The sequence below is a fragment of the Ornithorhynchus anatinus genome, chromosome 5 (genome assembly GCF_004115215.2).
Source record: "Ornithorhynchus anatinus isolate Pmale09 chromosome 5, mOrnAna1.pri.v4, whole genome shotgun sequence".
NCBI classification, from domain to species: Eukaryota; Metazoa; Chordata; class Mammalia; order Monotremata; family Ornithorhynchidae; genus Ornithorhynchus; species Ornithorhynchus anatinus.
The window spans coordinates 45,595,592-45,610,518 of record NC_041732.1 but is presented as its reverse complement, the minus strand read 5'-3'; the positions used below and the strand labels follow the sequence as shown (position 1 = coordinate 45,610,518).

At 47.7% G+C, this 14,927-nt stretch overlaps 1 protein-coding gene across 2 annotated transcripts in view; it reads right to left on the bottom strand.

Moving 5' to 3' along the window:
• Window positions 1-6: 6 nt before the first annotated feature.
• The window catches only part of INSYN1 (inhibitory synaptic factor 1), a 57,534-nt gene continuing 42,613 nt past the window's right edge, over window positions 7-14,927 (bottom strand). The window contains exons 2-3 of one of the 2 annotated variants that reach the window (XM_039912022.1): window positions 12,634-12,637; window positions 7-887 (exon numbers count right to left, since the gene is read on the bottom strand). In XM_039912022.1, coding sequence (XP_039767956.1) covers window positions 129-746 — 618 coding nt within the window. In that variant the 5' untranslated portion in view covers window positions 747-887; window positions 12,634-12,637 and the 3' untranslated portion in view covers window positions 7-128. The remainder of the gene's footprint in view (window positions 888-12,633; window positions 12,638-14,927) is intronic. The other variant, XM_029065831.2, reaches the window with a different exon arrangement.

Genomic DNA, 14,927 nt, shown 5'->3' with positions numbered 1-14,927 from the left:
CCATCCTTTTTTTCTCATCTTTTTATTATGATTTTCTTCATTTAAATATATATATGTATTTGCTTTGCACCCCCCACCCCCCTCCCAGGACTCCGGGGGTCTCTTCATTGTCCCCACACCCAGGATGCTCAGTTTTTGCCTTTGATTTTCTGCTTGGCAGAGATGTAGGGCAGGGCAGTCTGAGTGCTTTTATCCGACACGGTCTGTGTGCTGCTGTTCCTGGTGACCTTCCGTGGCTGCCCCCCCACGGTGAGCGTGGGGGCCAGGTGTACGTGCCGGCTAGGGAGGGGGGATCTCCGGGGTTTGCAGGTGGGAGGGGGCAGAGCAGGTTTAAGGGTGGCTTCAGTCTCTGTCTGGGGGGCCTCTGGAGGCGGCCCCCCACCCCCTCCGCAGTCACCACCCCCTTCCTCCTCCCCATCCTCCTCCCCCTGCTCACCCTCCTCATCGTCATCACAGCACAAGGCATGGTAGAGGACTTTGTCACTGAAGCGCACCCGCTCACGGGTCCCTGGGGTTCGCTGGGGCTGCCCCTTGGCGGGGGCTGGGGCAGAGCTAAAGGCCTCCTCACTGGAGGAGTCTGGGGTCTCTCCGCGAGGCCCATTGGGGATCAGCACTCCACCGTTCATGAGCCTGTAATCGGGCTGCCGGCCCCCAGGCTGCTCGGACCCGTCGCCTGAGTCTGAGGGTGTGGAGACATCCAGGAAGGAACAGAACTCCCAGCTGTCGGAGAGAATGTCAGAGGTCATGAAGTCCAGGTGGCCCAGGTCAAACAGACCACCACCTCCTTTGTCGCTGCTGGACGTGCTGCTCACTGTGGCGGTTGTCCAGTCGTCTGGCTCCAGCTCGAAGTCGAAGTCTGAGGTCAGCTTGTCGATCTGACTCACCACCTGTGGGGGAATGGAAGGGCACTCAGTGGGGAATGTGAGCTTTGCCCCTCAATCCTCCCATGGTGCACCTCGATCCCCTGGACAAATGGGCCTGAATTTGACTTTCCAGTCTGTGGGAGACATGAGCTTGGCAAAATGCAGTCTCACCGCTGCCAGCGTTTTGGCAGCAGAAGCCCTCCGGGGATCCCGCTGGAGGAGAGAACGGCCCAAAGACAAAAGGCAGAGCAGTGGTTCACTGGAAGTCACCCATCAAGCCACCAGAATCTTGAACATTTCTAGAATCACCTTCCTACTAAACCCCTCCAGCCCAAGTCTCCAGGCAGGATGCCAGAGGCAGGATGCCAGAGGCAGGTGAGTTTTGTGGGTCTGGGTGTGGTCATGACCAACTGGTAGGCAAGACCAGAAGTCTCTTTTCCATGCCCATTCTGTCCCAGCTCCAAGCTGCCTCAGTTGCAATCGATCACATTCTCTTCTGAGCCTTCTCAGCCCCAGGTTCCCCACCCCATCCTCTCTGTATTCTCTCTGGACCTGCAGGCAAGCTCCAGGATCCCCTTCTCCACCGACCCACTTTTTGGGCAATATTTGCCCTTGAGGGGTTATGCTGGAAACTCTCCATCATTTCTCTCACCTTTTTATTATGATTTGCTTCATCTAAATATATAATGTATATATTTGCCTCATGTCTCCCCCCCACCCCCCACAACTCTGGGAGTCTCCAAGCATGTCTTTTGGACATCTCATTTTATCCTGACCACCAACTCACCTGACACTGGCCCAATCCTCTCCCAACTAGGGAATCTCACCGCTCCCTCCAATCAGATGGAGAAGCAGTGTGATCTAATGGAAAAAGCATGGGACTAAGTCAGAGGACCTGGGTTCTAAGCCCAGCTCTGCCATTTGCCTGCTGCATGACCTTGGGCAAGTCACTTGACTTCTCTGTGCCTCAGTTCCCTCATCTGCAAAATGGAAATTAAAACTGTAGCTCCATATGGGGCAGAGACTGTATGTCTGTCCTGAGTGTTGCTTAGTGGAAGGAGCAAGGGTGAGTCAGAGGATCTGGGTTCTAATCCTGACTCCACCTCGTGTCTGCTGTGTGACCTTGGCCAAGTCATTTCACTTTTCTGGACCCCAGTTACCTAATTTGCCAAATGGGGACTCAATACTTGTTCTCTCTCCTACTTAGACTCTGAGCGAGGCCCATGTGGGACCTGATTACATTTTATCTACCCCAGCACTTAGTACAGTTCTTGGCAAATAGTAAGTGCTTAACAAATACCACATATATTATTATTATTATTAATAATGATAATGAAAATTATTATTATTATTCATTAGATGGAGAAGCCATTGTTGTAGGGTGTGCTAGGTGCCAGTAAATCAGATCCGTAGTTTCCTGCTATTTTTGTTGCCTGGGAGTCGCCTTGATGGAACAGACAGCCCAAAGCTGCTCTGAGGCTTGCATGTTTCCCATGAAACTAATTTGAGTTTCTAGGGATTCCTCTGGGCTGCAATTTATAGCTGCCACCCATGTTGGAGGGCAGCTGGTTGTTGCTGCCGTGGGCCAACTACTGACTTGCTCAAGTCACAAAGACCCTTCAACACTCCCTTGAAATGGCTGCCAGGCTTTGGACATGGTTCCCATTCTCCTGGTCTCTTGGGGGTGGGAAGAAAAGTCCCAGCTTGTGTTGTGATGAACCAGGATGACAATGAAAGTGCTTCTAATCAAAAAGATGCAGATCTATCCAAACTTCTAATCAACTTCTGTCATTACTCCAGCATCCCCCCCATCATTTTCAGGGACGAAAATTGGGTGTTAGCAGCGGTGGCGGATTGCAAATCGAATCATCATCATTATCTGGTTATACGTGTGTTCTTCAAACGTGAGGCTGCACTGTAACAACTGGGGAAACGAGTTCTCTCTCTGTCTCCCTCTCCCATCGATAGTATTATTCGTTGGAAGAATGAATAAACCAAATATTATTTGAAAAACAATAAAGAAGCCATTCTTCTTTTGCAGAGAGCTTCTTGTTAAACAGTTTCTGGGTGCAGCTTCAGGTATAGGTGCGTGAGCATGTACGTGCACACACACACACACCCCCACACAGAGTCAGTAGCATTCCCAGCTTAAACCAGGCCATTCACTCCTACCATATGTGCCCAACTCCCAAAGTTCAAGGACAGAGGTGGTGGAGGTTTCCTTTGACCCAGGCTTGATGCCATCTCCAGGCTCTATAGGCAATTGAATTCAGTGTCAAGGGCACAGGCAGATTCTGATCTGGATTTCCATCTAGGAAAAAAATGCAGCCTATGCAATATCATATCTGGTGGAATCCCTTAAGGTAGCATTGGGTTTGAAAAAGCTATAGGCATTTTCCTTCTTGAAACAACAAGAGCCTTGATTTAGACATCATTAGCCACAACCCCTCTCCAACTCCCCGACTCCTTGCCTAGTCCAACTCGGCACATATGGGAGAAATGTTCAGAGGAAGCTGCCCCTTCCCAGATGCCTCTGACTGAGGTGGCTGCACTGCAGTGACTGGGAAAAAGATTTTGACTTCATGTTGGTTTGTCAGAGCCTTTGGGGTGAAGTGCTCAGTTAGGCACTGGGATCCCATGCTGAAGTATGTGATGAGCTAGTACTCAGATCACTTGCTATTAAAATCCCTGCTTTTTATTCAGGAAAATATATGGTAAAGTTCTTGCCTTTCAGAGAAGAGTCCTTATGCACTGGGCTGTCTGCTGCACAGACATGTGTGGTTCTTTGGGTAACACTAAGTGGGACTGTTGTGCCAAACGGATTAAAATGGACCTCTGCCTGACTCTCCTGCAAATCCAGGTGAGTGCAGCTGGGAAAGGAAAGGGGTCTTCCCTTTGTCTTCAGCTAGAACCCTGCATGGAGTCAGCAGTCTCTAGGAATCCCAGCTTCTTTGTAGCCTAAAATATGGTGGAGGGATGATGTGGGAACCCATAGGTTCTCAGAGACTGCCACTCTATAACCAGCTTTCTTTAGTTGCATGTGGGCCCTGGCTTTGGCTTGGCCCAGCTGGGCCTCCAGCCCTCACCAACCAGGCTTCTATCACACCTCAGCTGGGCCTCCACCTCACCCCTGCTGGGCCTGTACCTGACCCCAGCCCGGTCTCTGCCTGATCCCAGCAGGACCATTGTTGCACCCCAGCTGGGCCTTTGCACACACCCCAGCCGGGCCTCTGCCTCATCCCAGACATGCCTCTGCCACACCTCAGACATGCCTCCACCACACTCTAGCCATGTTTCCACAACACCCCAACTGTGCCTCTATCTCACCCCAGCTGAGCCCTTGCCACTCTCATGTCTCCCACCACGCCTGAGTAGGGCCTCAGCCTCACCCCAGCAGGTCCCCTGTCACAGCCCAGCCAGGCTTCCTCCACACACCCCAGACAGGCCTCCACCACAGTCCTTAGGATGCTATGCTCCAGGGCAAGAGAATGGACAGGGTGGACCCTATACAGAGCCACTCCTACACCGCCGTGGGGACAGAGGAATGGTTCTCCAACACCCTGGTAGCTCCAGTGTGACCTCTTTGGTGTCTTTGTACCCAATCAGTGCTTTCGCTTTCCTCAGATGGTGGGTATCTGGCTCACCCACTTGCTCTGAAACAGCAGCACAATATCCTCCGCCTCCTAGCACTGCACATGGGTAAGGTAGAGAACAAGATGATGTCACACCCCAAATCCAGGACCCCAAATTCCCATTCCAGTCATTTCACAGCTCTGAGCAAGCCTCTGCACCTCTCTAGGGTCAGCTACCCCAACCATGCAATGGAGATGTTTAGGTGACCTACCTTACCTAAACTAGCATGTAGCTTACACCAGACCTGGCAGGGGAGGGTAGATTATGATTTGATCATTATATTATTATGATTTTTATTTTTGTTAAGCACTTACTATGTCCCAAGCACTGTGATAGATATAAGATAATCAGGTTGAACAGAGTCCTTGTCCCACATGACACTCACAGTCTAAATACAAGGAGAAAGAATGGGAGGGACAGGAAAAGAAGAAGGAAAGGGAGAATCTAAGTAAGATGGATAAAGCTCTTAGTGGAAAATAAAGCTCTTAGTGGAACCTAGTGAGATTGTGTAGAACCCAAATGAGGCCTGACTGTGAGTTGCCTTTATTTTCCGATAGAAAAAAGTAGCAGGGTGGTTCTCTGTGCTCTGAAGGAGTAGGAGTTGTCTGTAGTACTGCAACCAGAGGCTGAGAGTTTGGGTAGTAGCTAAATGTGGCCTTTTTGGACAAAGCACATCAACACCCTTGCAGAATTCTCCCCATTTTCCCACTGCCCCTTGCCCCTGTTCCTAGATGAAGGGACTAGGAGGTCCCCAGACTGAGATTCCCCTTTTCCCTCTGCTCCCTCTGCTGCCCCTCTACCCCCCCTTCACCTCCCCTCAGCTAAGCCCCCTTTTCCCCCCCCTTTCCCTCTACTCCTCCCCCTCTCTCTTCCCCTCCCCTCAGCACTGTGCTCATCTGCTCATTTGTATATATTTTTTATTACCCTATTTATTTTGTTAATGAGATGTACATCCCCTTGATTCTATTTATTGCCATTGTTTTTGTCTGTCTCCCCTGATTAGACTGCAAGCCCGTCAGTGGGCAGGGATTGTCTCTATCTGTTACTGAATTGTACATTCCAAGCGCTTAGTACAGTGCTCTGCACATAGTAAGCGCTCAATAAATACTATTGAATGAATGAATGCTCACAGGAGGTCATTTGAAGGGAATCTCAGGCTTGGCTCTGGCCGCTCAGCCTCCTGCAAAGAGCAGGAAATGCGGGGGAGACACTCAACCTGGTATTTCCCTGCTAGAGAGAGAGAGAGATGGATGAGATCATCACCACTAAGTTAGTGGTAGAGTGGGACTTAGATCGCAGGTTGAGAAGCAGCGTGGCCTAGTGGATAGAGCCCAGACCTGGGAGTCAGAAAGACATGGGTTTTAATCCTGACTCTGCCACTTGTCTTTTGGGTGATGTTGGGCAAGTCACTTAACTTCTCTGAGCCTCACATGGGGATAAAGACTGTGAGCCCCACATGGGACTTGGTCTGTCTAACCTGATTAGCTTTTATGTATCCCAGCACTTAGAACAGTGCCTGGAACATAGTAAGTGCATAACAAATACCATTAAAAAATCCCAATTATACCAGCCCTGGGAAAGTGACCAAAAGCAAGCAGACCCAGAAAACCAGGGGAAAGGCTTACTCCTGCTGGGGGCATAGCACAGCCCTATCAGAGAAGAAGTGACCAAGTCCTTAATTCAAGTCATCCTTTGCCTCCTCTAGAAAGTAAACTCCTTATGAGTAGAGAATGTGTCTACCAACTCTGTGATATTGTACTCTTCCAAATGCTTAGTACTGTAAGCACTCACAGTAAGTGCTCAATAAATACCACTGATTGACTGCTCTCTACCCTCCTGCACTCTGCCTGCCATAACACAGCCAGAAGTTTTCATATCACTTGCTGCCTAGTGAAATGCTGCTTGAGAGAGCATATCTGAGGGAGGTCTTCAGACAGCCCAACTATGACCCAGCCCAAGGAGCCAGTTCTCTTCTGCTGAAGAGTTGCTTCCTTGTGAGGTTTCTCCCATTCCAACCTGGCTGCAAAGGTTGGAAGAAGAAGAGGGGGTTAATCAGTGGCTGAAAGAGTGACTGTCCTGCCCCGTGGGGCTTTCTCTTTTGCTCCCAGTCTCACCCATCAGAGCCCAGCCCTGGAGGGTGGAGAGCTTAGATCCCAAGGACTGGAAGGATCTGGGAGATGGGGGAAGCTGCTGGGGAGGAGTCTGGGAGGAAGATGGGGTAAGTGGAAAGAGGCTGCTGCTGCAGCCACTGCCTTTGCTTTTTCTATTCCCTTTACCGTCAGCTTTAAAGCACTCAGTCACTTTGTCCCCTCCTACCTCATCTTTGCTACTCTCCTACTACAACCCAGCTTGCCCTTTTCACTCTATAACCTTCTCACTGTATTTCGATCTCATCTATCTCGCTGCTGACCACTCACCCACATCCTGCCTCTGGCCTGAAATACCCTCCCTCATCATATCTTACAGATAATTGTTCTCCCCAAATTCAAAGGTTTACTGAAGGCATACCTCCTCCAAGAGGCCTTCCCTGACTAAGCTCTCTTTTCCTTTCTTCCACTCCCTTCTGCATCACCCTGACTTGCTCCCTTTATTCATCCCAGTCCCATAGCATTTATATATATATATATATATATATCTGTAATTTTATTTATACTGAAGTCTCTCTCCCCCTCTAGATTGCAAGTTCATTGTGGGTGGGGAACGTGTCTGTTATATTGTACTCTCCTGAGTGTTTAGTACCATGCTCAATAAATACAAATGACTGATTGACTATTGCTGTTCCTACTGCTGCTGCCATTAGAAATGAGCCTGAGCTGGGACTCAGTGGAATTCTTAAGAAATGCTGCCCTCCATCAAGCCCTCTTTTATGGCTCTAAACTGATCCACAGTAGGGAAAAATAATTTGAAGAGGATGTCCCCAACCAACCCCACCCGGGGCTAGTCTGGTTCTGGACAAGTTGCAGATGCAGTCTGAGAGCCTGCACCAGGGTAGACTCAGGAACTCTTCTCAGCTCAGGACCTTCAGAGCCATACCAGCCACTCAAGACAGGACTCCATCTCACACAGTAGTACCCCAGCATCTCAGAGCCTTCTGGGCCACCCCTAGGCAGCCCCTGGGTTGGGCTCAAGGGCAGAAAGAGCTGCCAAGCTCCACCCTGTGATCTTGAAGGCAGTGAGGGTGATTGGGAATACAAGCTTCCATCCCACTTCTTGCCTGGCCACTGGTGCCAGAAGCTTGGCTGGGATCTGCTTTCCAAGATCTGTCCTTCACCACTATCCCCCACTTGAATGTTTAGGATGCAGATTGGAGTGGAGGCCCAGCCCCCAGCCCCAGGCATCCCAAGCCAGCTATTCTAGACAAGGGTCCTGGCTTCCTTGGCAGACTCCCTGAGAAGATCAATCACGGGCTGCTGCCTGGCAATTTCCTTGTTGGGGGTCAGATATCTAATATGTTCCTCCTCCCATCCATTCCCAGGATACAGGGGTGGAGGGCAGAATGTAGCACAGTGACTCTGGGCTGGAGGAATGAGCTTAGTTCACTTTCTGCTCAGAATGCAAGAGCGGGCACTCATCACAATATTCATTTTACTGAGGAAGGCTCAGAGAGGAGTAATTTGCTCAAGGTCACAGAATGTGTCAGTGGCAGATCTGGGATTATCATTCAGTCATTGGTATTACTGAGCACTTCTTGTGTGGAGAGCATTGTTCTAAGCTCTTGGGAAAATACAATATGATAGACTTGGTAGACTCAGTCTCTCCCCACAAGGAGCTTATGGTCTACAAGGGGAGACAGATGTTAAAATAAATTACAGAGAGGAGAAATAGTAAAGTGTAAGGCTGTGGGGATGGAGTGAGTAACAAAGTATTTAAGGGGAACACAGTCAAGCACATAATCAGTGGTGAGGGGAGCTTAGATAGGGGAAATGAGGATTTAGGAAATCCCAGGATTAGAACCATGGGCTCTATATTTGGTCACTGGAACAATAAATCTGGTTTTGGACTGTTTACTTATGGCTCAGTGACTCATTTAGCCAATACATTATCATAGGGGAGGGGGCCTTTCCACCCTGCTTTCTCCACCCTCTCTCCTTCCATCTCTGGACTCTGACTTCATCTTTCCAGGTGAGCTTCCACTCTGGCAGCCGTTACTTTCCTAGCTGAGGCCAAGCTGTAGCCAAGGCCTCCCAGGCTTTGGACTTTGGCCCCTGCAATACTTTTCTGTTCTCTGTAAATAGAGGGTGGGGAGGAGAAAAGAGGGAAGGTTGACCCAGTTGTACTGGCCAGAGGACAGAGAAAATTTGGCCGGCTCAATCAGCGCAGGGCCAGAGATCTGCTAATGACTCAAGCTCCCGGCTTTAGCTGAATTCTCTGATAACACCCTGTCCTCTGGCTAACAGCTGCAGACAGCTTTCTCTCCCCTATTGAGTAAAGAGCTCCAAAGATGGAGTTTCAAACAGAGCAAAAACAACCAGTGCTAGAAGTATGGACCCCTGGGGTGGGGGTTGCTGGTCATCTGAAAAGCAGCATGGCCTGGTGGAAACAGCTCGGGCCTGGGTCTTAGAGAATATGGGTTCTTATCCCAGATCTGCCACTTGTCTGCTGTGAGACCTTGGGCAACTCACTTCACTTCTCTGTGTCTCATCTATAAAACGGGGATTAAAACTATGATCCCCACTTGGGACATGGACTGTGTCCAACCTGATTAACATGTATGTACCCCAGGGCTTAGTACTCTGCCTGGCACGTAGGAAGCACTTCACAAATACCATTTAAAAAAAATGTGATGGTTAGAAGAGTGCAACTCGAGACCTTACTTCCCACTAGACTATGGCATGCTGCTGGGCAGTTGTTCTGCAGAGGTAGTAGTGCCCCACATCAGAGGTGGCTGCATCCCAAGAGGTGTTTGCTGGAAGGTAGAGAAAGGGCCACTTTGAGATCTTCCTGTAAGAGAAGCAGAGTGGCCTAGTGGATAGTGCATGGGCTTGGGAGTCAGAAGGACCTGGGTTCTAATCCCAGCTCCTCCTCTTGTCTGTTGAGTGACCTTGGGCAGTCACTTTATTTCTCTTTGCCTCAGTTACCCCATCTGTAAAATGGGGATTAAAACTGTGATCCCCATGTGGGATAGGGACTGGGCCCAACCTGATTACCTTATATCTCGAAGTGCTTAGTGCCACTATGTGCCACTAGGAGCCTGGCACATAGTGAATACTTAACAAATACCATAAAAAAAGAAGGAAGATGAGAGATATGAGGAACAGGCTTATCTGAGCAGAGCAGGAAGTTGAACACGTCTCCACACAATCCCACATCCCTCAATTTAAGATCCCTCAAGTCCCTAAAATCTGGGGAGGTGGGACAAGCCCAGAAAGGACCTCAAGCTCAGAAGTCAGAGAATGTCAGAGCAAGGAAGAGTCTGGGGCTCGTTATTCATCATCTTATCCCTGGGAAGTGAGGAGGCCTTCCAGGCTCTTTTGCTATTCCTTTCTTACATGGCTATGTGTGCTCAGACAAACACTGTGGGGTTCTCTCTGGTGCTGAGGGCTTTGGAGCCAAGATGAAAGCAGCGGTAATTTTCATTGCATATTTTTGTCCTTGGCAGATGCACTCGGTTCCATCCTTCCCTGTTTTCTCCCTTTGCATAGTTAGTAGCAGGCGGTGGGTGTGGGGCATGGTCTCCAGGCCAGGGATCTAGTCTCCATATAGGATAGGGGCCTGTGCTCTGGTTCAACAGGAAGACAGCCCCACTTTACCTGGGGGAAGAACCTGGAGACTAGGTACATGGAGCTCAGTCCACACTCAATGGCTGGCTGATCCACTCAGGACAGAATTAAAGAAACTGGATTGAAACAACAGCAAGGGGGATTTAGGTTAGACCAAGGCTGAGATTAGCCATCTGATCACAGCCCAGTGGCACCACCCCGATTAGACTTCTCTTGGGGCAGTATTTGGGCAGTCACCCTCTGTGAACTTGGTCTAGAGGGGAAGGACATATATGAATGGCAACTGACAATCCCTCTCTCCCTCTTCACACATGTGCCCTGGCTTTATAGGGGCAGCTCCATCCTGTAAGTTTGTTTAGAGTGTGAAGCAGGCAGGGGAGAGTGGTCCCAGCCAGGGGACATTGGCCTTGTAGCCGGTCAGGGAGGGCAGAGTCTGCCCTTCTGTTGCCTTGGAGCACTCCCACCTTGGCCAAAATACCCAACTCTCCTCTCAGTCCACCACAAAGAGAGAAGGACACCCACTAGCAACCCCAAGAGAGCAATGTCAGTGGCTTTCACCTGCCATACCATTTCCTCAAAACGACTCCCGGTTGGACATGAGTATGGCCATCCTGTTACTCGGCCATCCTCCCTGTCCTAAAAGCCCTCAGCCTAGTTGTCATCCTTCACTCCTCGGTGGCTTTCAACTCTACCATTTGATCAACAGCCAAACTTGGCCAGGTTTTTTTTCTCAATCACTGGTATTTATTGAGTGCTTACTGTGTGCAGAGCACTGTGTTGTTTGGGAGAGTAGAATACCATAGAGTTGGTAGGCCCGATCCCTGCTATCAAACAATTCACAGCCTGTCACTTCCTCTCCTGGGAAACAGCTATTACCTGCTCAATCTCTGGTCATGTCACGGGAGACTATTAAACTCCAGATTGCAAGCTCGTTGTGGGCAAGGAACATGACTACCAACTTGGTTATATTGTACTATTACGGGTGATCAGCACAGTGCTTGGTACACAGTAATCGCTCAATAAATATGATTGATTGATTTATTGATTGACTACTACCGCATCAGCCTCCTTACTGATCTCTCAGTCTTCAGCCTCTAACCCCTTCAGTCCATAGTACACACTACTGCCTGGTTCAGTTCCCTGAAATGTGGCTTGGCCCATGACTTGCCATTCCTCACAAACCTCCAATGGCTACCTTTCTCTCTCCACATACAGCAGAAACTCTTTATCACTGGCTTTCCACCAGCTCTCTCCTATTTGCATTTTTACTCTCTTCACCCACACCATCACAGCTGACATTATTCACTTATTCAGGCAACTTGGCCTAAAGAAAGGAATATGAGGCTGGGAGTCAGAAGACCCAGGTTCTAGTTTCGCTCTGCTACTGCCGTATAGAGTGACCTTGGGTAACCACTTAACCTCCCTGGGCCTCAGTTTTCTCATCTTTAAAGGGGGTAAGAGATAAGCTGTGACTCCCAAGTGGGACAGGACTGTGTCCAATCTGACAACCTTGTATAGACCCAGCATTTGACACATAGTAAGCACTTAATACATGCTATTAGTATCATCTGAGAACATATTATCATTGTTATAATTTTCATTATTATTTTCTTATCCCAAGATCATCTTCTGACTCCTCACTCTTGACTCATCTCCAATGCCTCACTCACACTGCATACCCTGCTTGGAAGTTCTTTTCCCACAGCAGTTCCCTTTTCCAAAACTCTCCTAAAATCCTATTTCCTCCAAGATATCTTCTCCAACTAATTCTCATCCTCCAAACTCATGTCAATAGACTCTCTTAGTATTTACATCTTTATGCCTGTACTCAACATTTATATATATCCATCTATTCAATTATTTATTTAGCTATCATCAATCAATCAGTCAATCATATTTATTGGGCACCTACTATGTTCCAGGCACTAAGTGCTGGGGTAGATACCTGGATCATTTTTCTAAGACATTTTTCTGTCCACATCACCCCTTTCCACAGAAGCTTCCAATAGTTAACCATTCCACTCTCAAGTAGAGACTCTTTAGCACTAGCTTTATAGCACTCAATCAACTCTCTCCCTCCTACTTTAAGCACTCTCCCTCCTACTATTACACCCCAGTTCACATACTTCGTTCCTCTCAGAGCCAACCTATTTTGCCTTGTCCTCATTTCTCTGACTGCCGATCTCTTGCTCGCATCTTTCTCCCTGCCTAGAACTCCTTCCCCCTCTCTCCTCGTTGTCTCTATCTGTTGCCAAATTGTACTTTCCAAGCGCTTAGTAAAGTGCTCTGCACACAGTAAGCACTCAATAAATGTGATTGAATGAATGAATGAATGAATGCTGAAATCACATGTTCTTCAGGAAGCCTTCCCTAATTCAGCACTCCTCCTCTTCCCACCCGTTTCCCTACTCTACTACCTCTCTCTCTCTTTCTCTCCAGATACATATGTATATATATATATTGCCACTACAACACTTGGATACATAAAATGACCAACCCCTTCTCTCCACACTTTGCCCATATGTACATATCTTTACCTTCTATATTACTTACTCCTTGTCCTGTGTTATGCTGTTGACTCCTCTCTGACCCATAGTGACTCCATGGACTCATCTCACCCAAGACTTGAAGAGTACTGGAAACTCTTCAGGTGCAAGCCAGGGAGGGGTACTTCCTCCAACCTTTAAGGTATTGTAACATCTTTCTCTCCTGTTAGACTGTTAACTCCTTGGTGGTAGAGGACATCTCTGCTAATTGTACTGTACTCTCTCATGTGCTAAATACTTCTTGACATATTCAGGTAAATAGCCTTCTTCCTGCTCCCTTTATTTGTAAATTCTTTCTTCTGACTGTTCCTCTCATTAGAAGAGAGCTTTTTTGAGAGCAGAAATCATCTATTTTGCTTCTGATTTATTCTCTCAAGCATTTAATTTGGAGAAGCGGCATGGCTTAGTGGAGAAGCGGCATGGCTTAGTGGAAAGAGCACAGGCTTTGGAGTCAGGGCTCATGAGTTCGAATCCCAGCTCTGCCATTTGTCAGTTGTGTGACTGTGGGCAAGTCACTTAACTTCTCTGTGCCTCAGTTCCCTCGTCTGTAAAATGGGGATTAAGACTGTGAGCCCCACGTGGGACAACCTGATTCCCCTGTGTCTACCCCAGCGCTTAGAACAGTGCTCGGCACATAGTAAGCGCTTAACAAATACCAACAAATACCAACATTTAATACAGAGCTCTACTCCAGAGGTACTCTGTTGAATACCATTAACTATCATAGGGAAACAGCATGGCCTAGTACAAAAAGCATGGGCCTGGAAGTCAGAAGACCTGCGTCCTAATCCCAGTTTTGCCAGTTGCCTGCTGTGGAATCTTGGACAAATCACTTAACTTCTCTGTGCCTCAGTTTACTTATCTGTAAAATAGGGATTCAATCCCTTTTGTCCTCCCTATTTAGACTGTGAGCTTCATGTGGGACTTGGAATGGGACAGGGAATGTGTCTGACCTGATTAAGTTGTATCTACCTCAGGGTTTAGTACATGCTTGGTACATAGTAAGCACTTAGCAAATATAATAATAATAATAAAAGATACCATTGATTAATTGATTGATTGAAAACTTTTTGATAGTAAGGACCCTTAGATTCTGGAAAGGCTTCTGGAAGAACGGGGTAGAAGCTCATTTCCACTGGATGGTTGGTGCAGTTTGGCCTGGTGGCATCATAGTGCATTTTTCCTTCTTCACACATTGAGAAATTTAGGTCAACAAGCACAAACCACTTTGTCAGCAGATTTTGCTTTCAAGGGGCTTACACTCTCTGGATGCCTTCACTCAGCGAGTCATTAGAAGAGCTGCAATTACTACTGCTTGTTAGAACAAGCAGGTTGGTGTTACTATCTTTTGTCTCCATACATACACACACACACACACAAACACACACAGGATTGTCAGAGGAACATGCTCTTGGTGGCAGGTTGCAGCCCACACCCCATGTACATTTTTGATGACTGGACACTCTATCTCCTTACTTCTTTCTTTGAGTATGAAATATCATTTGCTCATGGGAGAGAGGTTAGAAGTTAATCCAAATCTCACACTATGGGAAATAACCTTTCCAGAAGACAGAGTGGAAGAGTGGAGGAAGTAGCTGCATCCGACTGTTCATCCTAAATTTGGAATTAGCAAATTATGCTATGGTATATATATATATATACACACATACATAGGTATACACACACACACATATATATACACACATACATAGGTATGTATATATACATATACCTATGAATGTGTGTATATATATACATTCATAGGTATATAGGTATATATATATATATACATATACATATACATATATATAGCGTGCATGCGTGCACACGCACAAACACACAGTATATCCATAAATCCATCTGCATGGCAATCATTCCATGAGCTCTGTTCACCATCACTGGAGGGAAACAGATGGCAGACTCCCTCATAGTGTTAATCCATTTGGATCAAGAAAGCAAAGAAATGGAATCCTGGACCTGCCTTAAATGGCACAAAAACACATCGATTGGCATTATCACGAACCCTTAGAGAGTCCCAAATCTCTGAATCTCATGTACACGTGTACATTCAGACACACACCCACACCCTCCCACACAAATACATGGCCACCACTACTTCTTCCTCTCCCATGCCTCTGCTGATTAGCCCATAGAAGAACTCTGGC